This window comes from Strix uralensis, chromosome 3 (genome assembly GCF_047716275.1).
Source record: "Strix uralensis isolate ZFMK-TIS-50842 chromosome 3, bStrUra1, whole genome shotgun sequence".
Taxonomy (NCBI): domain Eukaryota; kingdom Metazoa; phylum Chordata; class Aves; order Strigiformes; family Strigidae; genus Strix; species Strix uralensis.
Window position 1 is genome coordinate 100,136,821 of NC_133974.1, and position 12,129 is coordinate 100,148,949.

Here is a 12,129-nt window from a genome sequence, read left to right on the forward strand (position 1 = left end):
ATGTATGCATTTCCATTAATAACCAGGTTGGAAGGGAAATGAAATAATTTTGGGGTTTTGGACAAAAAAAAGTAATGCTGTTCCAGATGCCTGGAGCTCCCACCCTTGCTACTGCTGTGACTTGTTTGGAGACAGATTTCCTCAAAGCTTGTTTATGAGAACATCACTTTATTTGGGTATCTGTGTTAAAAAAGAAACATCTTGTACTCTTCGCACTCATTGTTGAAGTTCTGCACGAACAGGTCATCTTAAATACTGCACAGTGCATCATTTGAAATGTTCAGCATGTGATTTTTGGCTGTCAGGTCTGTTATGCAAATCACAGTTTGATTGTCTTCAAGACTGAGCTTTCTGCTACAGTCTGAACAACACTGAGATTTCTTGGTTTTGGAAAACTGAGTTTCCTGTTGTGTCCATCTGGCACATACGGCTGAGAATTCGCTAGCATCACCAAGAGCGATGGAGCCAGCCAAGAACAAACGTTTGGCATGTTTTATGCTAGAAAAGCCTCATTTCAAAATCAAAACATGCATATGCATATACTCAAAGTAGTAAATGCTTAAAAGCTGGACCAGAATAAAAAAACATGTCAGTATTGCTGTTGTCACATCCTCAGTAAAGGTTTCATCAGCCATGTTTTTCCCGAGGCACAATTTGTTCGTTGGGAGTTTTCTTTCCCGTTTAATGACTGAATAATAAGTCAGTCTTCCATTTTTCAAGGGAACTGAAGTGCAGTAGACCCATTATGTTTCTCATCTTAACTGAAATCTGTCATGGCTGCTTTCATCCATGTTATGACTACTTGTGAGAGATCTCTTGGTTTCTTATAAGCCTTTGATTGATCTGTCACTCTGTTTTCTCATGGATTGAGCTCCTCACCCTGTGACTTTTTCTTGGTGGTGTTTTCACATAGATTTGTGAAGAACAACGGGCAACAACTGGATGACCAAGATAGAGAAGAGAGGTTCGCTTAGTCAGAGTGGATAGAAATTAAGTCCTCCTAATACAGCTTTTCAAAAATAGGCCATATTAAAATTTCTTTGGCTTCTTATGGTATCAGTTCTCTGCAGGCAGGCTTTTAGCTCTTGTGATTTAGGGCAAGTAGCAAGCATGGAGAAGTTTTGGGAGGTTCATGACTAGTTCACTACTAAAAAAGTGTCTAAAAAGTCTCTGTTTATGCAAAAGGAGAAAAAATCTCTTCAAAAGAGAGATCTTCGTAGCATGTAGTCTGCTGTGTTTTATATGGATGCCTAATACTGTAGGCCATAAAAGAAAGCATAAGTAATTTAGGCTTATTACAGAGTTTATTACTGACGGTGAGAGCAGTAAAAGTTGTCTTTTTTAACAGGATCATAGTCTAACTCTCCATAGGCAAATAGAGCTGCCAAACTTCTCAAGAACCTCAGACCTTTCATTTTTATGTCATGATCACATATCTTATTTGAAAAACTTTTTTTCTTGAATTTTAAAGATGTTACAAAGTTGAGAATGTTGGTTGGAACATTTTTAATTAACAATTTTTTGAAAGTTTCAGAGGTCAAGATAAGCATACAAAGAAAGTGCCAGATAAAGTAAAAATGAAATACTGAACAGAATGAGTCATACTTTAAGCTTGTGCTGCTTGATTCTAGAAGTTTTTTTGTTTTAGTGTAAGTCCCATTGGGCTCATCAGAATAATTTCTGTGTCTTCAACTGGATTTCCTGTTGGTTCACATATTAAGTTATATTTTAAGAAGAGTTTTCTTGGCTGAAACATACAGTGATAACAATATAAATAAAAATGAAGATGTTAACCTAATTTTACTTTTCTAATTGGAGAGAAAATGTCTACCACTTGCGACTTGAAGAGGTAGAGCAGAAAGTAGCTTATTACCAATTTGCATTATACACACAAAATCCCCAGTATTCTTGTCTGGGAAAAAAAAAAGTAATTTTAAAAACATGCATGCCTCTGTGATCTTCATCAGAACAATGGGAGACCTATGACCATTAAAAAGATGTATTAGGTACCTTTCATGGGGAATTTTCCCTTTTATGAACTGTAAAAATAAGACCTGAAGATTTATTTTTGTTAATGCATTTGGTTACACACACTATCTATAAACAAAATAAAGACATACTAATTGTCAGGACAAGCTGATTCACCCAATAATAATGAAATGTATAAACTGTGATTTGGTGGAATGGATGGAGGAGGGGTGTTGCCATTCTGTCAGGGAGACTGTCATTCAGAATGCACCAGGAAGTGAAACTTAGATGCCTTGGCCTAATTATTTTGTATATGCAGTCTAATTTGATCAGTAGTTGATCTTCATTAATTAAGTAAAATAGACACACCAAACTGGTGTGTTTTACTGCTGTTTCTGAGCATGGAGTTTACAAGGATTTAACTGATTTTTCTAGGCCAAATCCTTGTTTGGTGACCAGAGCTGCCATTCTTGATGTCCTTGTGATGCTGAGTACTCACCTGGGGAAGTTTCAAAAGCAAGGTAAGTCAAATGTACTGTTCTGTAAATCAGATGGAATATCTGTGGGGAAATTTCTGAGTCTCTACTGAATGCTGGAGTCCTTTAGCTGCTTTGTATAAAAGGACCCTTTATTCTGCCTTCTGTAGAGCTAGTCCTGGGGATTGTTGGTGAGGAGAGTGAGGTACAGCTCCATGTCAAAGCTTGAATTGATGATCTTGTAGTATTCCTAATCCTAGAACTGTGTAACAACAAAAAAGACCATCTCCAGTGTTCCAAAATGTTTTCCTGACCCAGGGCTGTGAATACAAACAAAATCCAAACCCCAGAATATTTCTACTTTAACCTTTCCTGAAAGCCATGGAGATGTTCCCTCATGATACACCTGAAAGTGTTCCATAGAAACTGTATTTTCTCATGTGTAGAAGTTTTATAAGAAAAACCATTGAGAGCTTCTTTAAATGCCTTTTTTTATATTGATTCTTTATCACTGTGAAGTTTTTGAAGGACCAGTTAGAACTATCAGTGGTTTTAATGATGCAGTGTTGTTTGCAACAATACAAAACATACTGTAAACAATAAACAAAGGTATGGAGGAAGGGATACCTTTTCAAGTGTGACTCCATATAGGCAACTTTTGGTCAGCTGTAACTAGCTTCCTTGTGGGCCTGTTTTGTTCATTTCTTATGAACAAGTGAGTAATAAATTACCTTGTCAGTCCAGGAAGGCAATTAAAGAATAGTTCTTTCATTTCACTAAAATTCTTAATGACTAATTTTAATATTGCATTTAAGTCAGTGGAACTGTTCTTTATTTCAGATAGTTTTGTTTTGGGGACTGTTCTTAATTTTGAAACCAATTCCTTTTGATTTTTTTTTTTTTTGGTAGAAGTAGTTCCATTTTAATTCCATAGTTGCTATTTGTGTAATTTCTTGTGGATGTACAGTTCAAATAGTGATAGTTTTCAGGAAAATGACTTCATGATGCACATGTCTGATATGAACTTCTTCAGAATCTAGCCCTTATAACAGAAGAACAGACATATAGAAAATATGTGACAGGTGGGTTCCACTATACCAGAGGAAGACAGTTAGGGTTACTGGGGACTCTAGGAGATGGATCTGATCTTTCATGTCCACTGAAGAGTCATTCCTCTCTCATGGGTCTCAGATGTCAAGACGTAGTGTTCAGTAAAGGAAATTTCTGGATGATGTTGCACCACAGATCTCATTCTGTCAGGTACTAGCCACTGTTTGTAACTAGGTAAGGGCTGCATGCTTTACAGGCAGGAACGCACCACCCTATATAAAGCAGTTTCAATACAGCATGTCTCTAGGGATAAGTTTTTTTCTGGCTCTTTAATGTTTGGTTTGGGTAAGCTATATCTACCATCAATAATTCTTAGGTTACAATATATATTTACTTTTGTTATTTATGCAAAATAAAATTTCTTAAATCCTGATATACCATTGGCCTTAGTGATTGTCCTTTGCAATACATTAAAGTCTAGCTGTGTATCACATCTGCAAAATAAACAAAAACAGCTCCCAAAGCCCCCTTCAACCATATTTGGGCTCATCACCCTTCCTTTTAATTTGAGTACCCTTTTTTAAAGATAGATCCTCTTTGGAATATTAATTTTTACTGTTTTTTTAATCATGATCCTCTACTTCTGTCCATCTCCTTTGTAGTATGAGTCATCTCAGTCTTTCTATATTCTCTTCATACGAAGTTTTTTTCCTCTGCTTCTGATTATTCTCATCACTCACCCTTCAACTCTTAGTTTTGTATTTTATGAAGAAACAGCTTGTATTCCAGGTGAGGGCTCCTTGTTTGCTTACTTAGTGGGCAGTACATTTCCTTTATCAGTCTCTTTCCTATTTCATTTATCTTCCATTTTTTGGTCTGTTTTGGTTTTTAAACAGTTGCTGCACATTTGCAAAGGCTTTTATTGACCTGTCCACACTAGGAAACTCCCCTCTTTCTTTTTTTTTTAATGCCCCTGACTTGTGAATAGCACTTTGAGCCTGAGGGGCTGCACCATGCTGTGGCTGGATTACTGACTGTAGTGGATTAATTTATTTTTCAAAGCTCATGTAGAGTGTTCCAAACATGGGTGTTGTAAGGTACAATTTCTGTAGAAGGAAAGCAATTATTTTTGCAGACTCTCTCTGTTCAGGGATAGTTCCTTAGTATTGTCTTGCTTAAAAGTTTCATTCCTATATAGATTTAAAATTATATATTGCAGGTAATATCTATAGAGAGTAGAAACTTAGACTGGAAATACAGTTTTGAAAACTTGAGATACATCAGGGACAATTTTATATATCACAGGCAGAAGCCCTTCTGAAATGAAAGAGTAATATGTTTATATTAAATAGAACCTGAGTGTCCCGTGACACAGTAAGAGAAAGACTAAACTCAACAGTTAAAAAAATGTTTTGAGTCTCACGTTTAAATGTTCTGTAAGGAATAATTACTAACTGAAGCTTTATACTCTTCTGAGATTAAATATCTTACTCATATGTGTATCTCTGGTTATGAGCCAATTTTTCTCTGTTTTAATCTTGATTTGTAAAGTTATTTCAATGAATAAAGGGTGAAGGACAAATCCAAATAAAACTGTTTCTTGATGTGTTTATCTAAGAGGCCCCAGGAAGTGCTGTATATGAGTTCCAGGCCATGGGCTGAAACTGATTTTCATCAACAGAAATGGGAATGCAATGTAATGAGCCTGCAACTGGTTAAAATCAGACCACTTCTAATTGATTATGCCTGTCTAAAGGGGCTACAATTACAAAGAGATTTTCAGAGTACAACCCTGCCTAGGCCTTTCCTACATTACAGTTATTTTCTGTAAGTGATTTGTTGTCTTCAGTTAATAAAATCTGTCTCTTAAAGTGCAGGACAGCCCTTAGGGAATTTACTTCACAAATTCGAAACAATTTAAAATGTCGGATAAGGAAGGCGGGGAGTAATGGATACCAAAAGCATCTTGTCCAGCTAGAAGTTTATTGCTGGCCAAATGATGATTATTTATCTTAAAACAAAACAAAAACCTCCGTAGTTATTCTGATTTGCTGGTTTGGATAGAAGTGTTGCCTGATTCACATCACTGGGAAAATTTTCTTTCCTTGAGTTGATAGGCAGTATCTAGAGCATTTTTTCCAGCTCCTGATGTGCCTGAGGGTCTTCTGATCTGCAGAGACAATACATAATGTAAAGACTATGTAAACTTACAACATTTTTTTTTCCAGTTATCAATTGTGGTTGGAACTGAGAAAAAAACGGAAGTTAAAAAATATATAAAAGGAGTTAAAATATATAAAGTTAAAATATATAAATAAAAACACTACTTTTGCTTTTATTGAGAGTAAACAGAAGTTCTTACCAGATCTAGGATTATGTGATGAGCTAATGTCTACTGTCAGTATTAATAATTATTAATAATATCCAGTGAATTTGTTCTTGCAGACCTCTATTGTTTGCACAGTAACTGTTTTATGAGAGCCTTTTCAGTCTAATGGGTAGAACAAAGCAGTCCTCTTCCAGAGGATTTTTCTGGCACTTGTACCCTGCTAAAAAGCAGTTAAATTACTCCTCCGGAAGTAAACCAGCACCAGAGTGGGTGGTGTAGGAACAGGGGGAAGTTCCCAAACTTCGCACTTCACACATTACTGGAAGAAGCAAATAACACTTGTGGGCATCATTGGAGGGGAAAAATGCTTCCAAGTCCAGGTGAGAACGTGTCCAGCCTTACCTATGTTTAATTGCAAATTCACAAGTCTTGATCAGCAGGAATTAGAAGGAGACATTTATCAAGCTATAGTGCTACAGATCCATGTGTGTGTCTGAGGTTATGCACTTTTCTCTGCACTTGGAGATAGGCTTTGCAGGAGACAGAATACCAGACTACAGACAGGTTTTTTCTGGGATATACTGTTTCAGTGGATAAGATTCCTCTGTTGAATATGTGGGCTTTTGACAGGACCCATCATAGACATTCCTGCTTTCAGATCTCTCCTAGAAATTGGTGTCTGAAGCTAAATAATAAGATGAGAGTATTACTGTGATCCTGCGGTGCCGGTAACACAGGAGCCAGAGTGGTGTATTACAGTGAAAGCTCAGATCTGGGATGCTCTCTCACTTTCTGTAACAGATAAAGAATGCCACAAGACAAAGTGGTCACATTTTCTTTCTTGCTCGTGTCTCAGAACAGTTTTCTGATAGCATATTGTCAATTCATGAAGGGAAAAATGGATGCAGCTCACTAAAATATACTTGACTAATAAAAGCGTATTTTATCCAGGGTTGTGTTCCAAAAAATGGCACTTGTCAATAAAGTGTTGTGTTGAGTCTATAATGTTCATCCACGTGAGTGAAACAGGATGTAGAACAGAAGTCAGGGAAGAGATGAAAGAAAAATTTGCTAAAGATAATCCTTGTGAGTTGTTCTTTTATCCTATATATATGCTGTCAGTCTCCTGGCTGGTTTGGCCTATTATTGAGTATAGTGTCTTCAAAATTCAGGTCTGAAGAGAAAACATTTTAAAAAGATGTAGGATGAATGTGATTTAGGAGAAGCTGCCACTTGAAGTCTAACCATGCATTTTTCGTTTCTGCATTTGAGGTGCAAGAGTTCTTGAGATTAACCAAACTCCACTGTTGTTGTCAGGTGGGAGGAGTTACTCAGTATTTACATAATTAATCCTGTTCATAAATAGATCGTTTGATATAAAAATGGAGCAGCCAGTATTCTGTTCTCACTAATATATTCTTTCCTTGAGTTTTGCAAAATCAGACTTCCATTTTTTTTACTGTCTCCCAAACAGCTAAATCTTTTGTATATGCAGGTAGTTAAGATTCTTAAATTCTGCTCATAAACAGAAATGATTGCAGAAAATAACGTGCGTTGCACATGTGAGTATGAGATCAGAAACATGGGCAATTATGTGCAACTGTCTGCTGGTTTTGTCCTTTTTTATGCTCTCAAATATGACAAAATACTGTGTTTGAAATAACATATTGCAAATACCATTCTCTTAGTTACATTTGTCTTTTTTAATTAGAAGTTATAAAATGTATTGGTAGAAATAGTATGCGTTATCAAACTTTTAGATGCTTTGCAATGAAATCACAAATCGATTTTCAAGTAGGTATCTCTTAAATGTTTTGCCTGAATGATATGTTTTGTAGGACAGGGACAGGGAAGTGATCTTACCCCTGTACTCAGCACTGGTGAGGCCGCACCTCAATTCCTGTGTTCAGTTTTGGGCCCCTCACTACAAAAAGGACACTGAATGACTCAAGTGTGTCCAGAGAAGGGCAACGAAGCTGGTGAAGGGTCTGGAGCACATGTCGTACGAGGAGCGGCTGAGGGAACTGGGGGTGTTTAGTCTGGAGAAGAGGAGGCTGAGGGGAGACCTCATCGCCCTCTACAACTACCTGAAAGGAGGTTGCAGAGAACTGGGGATGAGTCTCTTTAACCAAGTAACAAGCGATAGGACAAGAGGGAACGGCCTCAAGTTGTGCCAGGGAAGGTTTAGGCTGAATATTAGGAAGTATTTCTTTACAGAACAGGTAGTCAGGCGTTGGAATGGGCTGCCCAGGGCATTGGTGGAGTCCCCATCCCTGGAGGTGTTTAAGAGTTGGGTTGACATAGTGCTTAGGGATATGGTGTAGTTGGGAACGGTCAATGTTAGGTTAATGGTTGGACTAGGTGATCTTCAAGGTCTTTTCCAACCTAGACGATTCTGTGATTCTGTGACTTTTAAACAGCATTTGAAGACTGTGCCCGCTTTTTTTCTATATTGTACTTCTTTTTCTTATTTTGAAAAGAAGTTAAATGGTAACTAAAATAAGTTTTTCTGCAGGCTAACTTAAAAACTGACTGTTTAAATGGTTTGACAGGAACAACTAGGTTGGTTATTTTTGCCATACTTTAACTTTCTTTGCCTAGATCCCTAAGAAGTGTGGCCAAATGATTATTTGAACAAAAACACTGGCAGCTTGTTAACGCATGTTTTGGTTGCTTGGTCTAATTAGCTGAAACGTAAGAAATTCCATCTGAACAAATTGAAAGCAATTTTTGTTTATTATGTCAGAAATTATATAAACTTTGTGTGCCAGTATATTGACTGTGGCAGTTGGTCGATGTTGTTATTTTGACTCAAGGAAGGTAAAGATTTAAAACTTATTTATAGAATCATCTAAATGGCCTATGCCTACTGACATTAAATTAGACAAGTCAAAAGGAAGTGTAGTTGGGTACCCAATATTCCAATTCCATGCAGACAGGAGAATGAAGAAGCTGAGGATGAGATTGTTGGAGGTCCAAGGGACAGAGAGTGACTGCGAGTTGCACAGACAATAAAATGCCAGAGGCAGAATAAGTGAGGGACATACTATGTTAAGGTGGCCCAAAGACAGCGCAAAAGTGAGTGCAAGATGGAAAGACAAAGCAAATGGACCAAGGCTGAAAGGAATAAGTATTAGGAGAAAGGAGGTGGAGGTGTGCAACACCGATGGGCAGTCAAGGAAATGTCAGAGGCAGAACTTGTGGCACAGATGGGGGGGAGGAAGGTAAAAGTGTTTTCAGAAAAATTGTGGGGACACGGTGCAAGGAGGAGGGTTGCGGAGGGTAGAGCATGATAATACTGGAATGCTCTGATGAACAGGGAATATGGAAAGGTGTTACAGGAAATATGTGACACTGGGGGAGAGTGGAGTTGATTGTGTTTGTTAGCAGTTAAAATTCTGTCCCCATTGAAGATGGAGACGTCTCATCCTTCTGAAATCTTGATTCAGGTTCTCCTTAGATTCTAGCATGTACCACTGACTGACTCGCACTGTCTCCATGTGCTTTTATCATTTTCAATTAATGCAAAAAAAGTGGAAAAGTTGGTGCTCTGCCAGGAGAACCTGTAAGAAAAACAGCAGTCTCATCCAGATCAAATGCTTTTTTCTTTCCCCCCCCCTTTTTTTTTTTCCTTTGAAAACCTTCTCTTATACTATACAGAATGCAGTGGGATACTTCCGTCCTCAACAATATATTATTATCTGTGGATTCTGATAATCACTCATGTTTGTAGTTTTGAATTGTACCGTGAGTACTGATGCTTAGTCTCTGATGTCGAAGATGTTGCAGATGTCTTTAAAAGAAAACATCTTGCTTAAAATATGCCTTTTTCCTGATTGTCAACAGTTATCTTAGTTCTACGTTGTAATAAAATATACTATTCTGTTCTCTTTGGTTTTTTTTCCATTTATCGGTGACTTTGCCTAATCCACTTTTAATAAAAAGAGAAAATATGAAAGAAAATACTTTTCCTTAATATTTGTCTAGGAAAATCTCTTCTTGGCACTGATTATCCTTCAGCCTTCTCTCTATTCATATGATCTTTTCAGATACCCTTGGATAGATGGTAGTTTGTGAGTGCAAAGGATTTTAACCTCTTCTCAGTCCGTAAATAATTGCAACTTCTTACAGGTTTTGGCAAATGATGATGAATATCCAGATTTTTGATGCTTGGATCCCCTTCCCATAACATTGTACTGCAGACGCAGCAGCATTTTGTTGCTGCTCTTGTAATTTTTGTCTGACTTTGCAGAGTGTTCAATAAGTTTTCTGATGTCAGTAATAATTCCTCCCCTTCTTTCCTTCTTTGTTGTTCTTTCTGGAGCCCCTAGTAGGAAGATGGATGATGATAGCATGGATGCTTGAGGGACTGCATGTGGGATTTGATCTCAGTATTTATCTTGAAGTGTGCAAATACTTCGATGTATCATAATCACGGATACAGAAAAAAAGCCCCTCACACAATATGCACTTGATGATACAGAGAGTTGTCCAGTTGGCAGTGGCCTAGACAGCCACTGTGAAATTACCTAAATCCAACAGAAATACATAATCACTCCTTTATATCGGCTGGCAAGGCAATGAAACAAGTTTAGATTTTAAATATGGAGGGAATTCAGATGACTTCTGTTACTTTTTGAACATACGGTAGAATCTCTGAGATGAAAGATCATTTGAAGTGTCCATCAGCTGACAGCTTGTTAATCCCTGAGCAGGGAAGTTTTTCTGTCCTTACTGTATGTATCTACTTATTCTGGGAACAGACTAGCACAGTGCCTGCCTGCCACTACAGGGAAGAGCAGAAGAAGGTCAGGGAGGGCACAGGTTTTGGAGCTGCCTAAACTTTGAGAAGGTTTGCAGGTCTGCTAATTCCATTTTGCTCCTCTTCCTTTCCTCTTTGTTTTCAGATGATGAAAGATATTTAACTTCATATAACTTGACTGTGAACATTAGTTGATCACAAATAAGATTAAAAAAAGAACCCTCAAACCTAGATGATGTGTCATAGACGTTGTATGCATCTCTCAATGTAGTGGACATAAAGGGATTGAGGAAGACTGTGATGTTCAGGCACTGTGCTGAACATGTGTCCCTTCCTAGAAGAGAGCCAAAGTTCTTCCTGTCCCACAAATGAAGCAATCCTTAAGGTGAAAAAAAAAAAGTAATCCACTTAATTCTTGGGGGGCTCTTTTGCATTTGTCAGCATCCTAGACGAGACTGCTGTTTGCCAGGATCCTTGTTTGGTCAGCCAAAATTTGTTCTTCCTTCTCACAGCAGCTGGTTGTTCAAACTGTGATTTTTGTTTGTAAATAAAAGTATGTCTTTACTGTATCTTAACAACAGAGACAGACATTTACTTTGGGAACCAGTGTGGTTTTCTGGTTTAGTCAGACATTTCGATGTAAGCCAAAGAAAAGAGTTTACTTAAAGTCAAGCAGAAGAGAAAACATTTACATGAAAGCCAGGAAAGATTCTTAGTGAGGAAGTTGAAAGCAGGAATAATTCCACTGCATTGTAATAAGACAGAGGCTTTCTTTCCTTCTTTACATATTTGTGTGAAAAAAAGAGTGTTGGAGAGCATGTGGAGCACAAGATGTATGCAGAAGGATTTGCTCTATGGTGCGCTGAGGCTAAGCAAATACAGTGTTATTTTGCTGACAGCCTTGCTGTTGAGACATCCAGTTTTAAAGAGACTTCCTATAAAACAGATGAGCCATGGTGTCCGATCTTTCACAATTAATTACGTGAGAAAAACAGAAGTCATCCGGAAGGCTTCCAAACCAGAAGTATCCGATATGTACACTAAAAGAGGATCTGTGGCAGGAGACTCCAGTATCATAGTCTCTGCAAACTAGTAGTTCTAGGAGTGAGTAGCTCCATCATGTTTTTTATATGAAAATAATTTTATAGGAAAATAAACTTCACAGTGTGAAGTTGTGCTGGCCTTGAAAAATTCAAATGAAGGTTTACTGAACTGGATTCGAAGCTTGGTGCATGGCCAGCTCCTGGAGTCAACAGGAGGGTCACCACTTTCTCTGATGTTAGGTTGCAGGCTCTAGCAAAGTTGGTGGTGTAGACACCGACAAAATGAAAGATACCCTCCTCCTCTTCCCATAATGTTTATCTCTTTTTGTCCACCTCATACTGCTCTCCCTTGCCTTGCCCTAGAGCTGATCCTTTCATCCTGTTGGTTTTCATGTTACTGCTTGCACATTTGATAGCTATACCTCAGTGTAAAGCAATGGTGATAGGAAATAAAAGCACTTCTCTTGCAATATACTTAGAAATACATACTCTGTTTGAACA

At 37.8% G+C, this 12,129-nt stretch overlaps 1 protein-coding gene across 3 annotated transcripts in view; it reads left to right on the forward strand.

Moving 5' to 3' along the window:
- Positions 1 to 12,129, forward strand: part of THADA (THADA armadillo repeat containing) — a 167,905-nt gene that overhangs the window by 115,663 nt on the left and 40,113 nt on the right. For all 3 annotated transcript variants that reach the window (XM_074863584.1, XM_074863586.1, XM_074863585.1), the window contains exon 31: positions 2,404 to 2,489. In XM_074863584.1, coding sequence (XP_074719685.1) covers positions 2,404 to 2,489 — 86 coding nt within the window. The remainder of the gene's footprint in view (positions 1 to 2,403; positions 2,490 to 12,129) is intronic.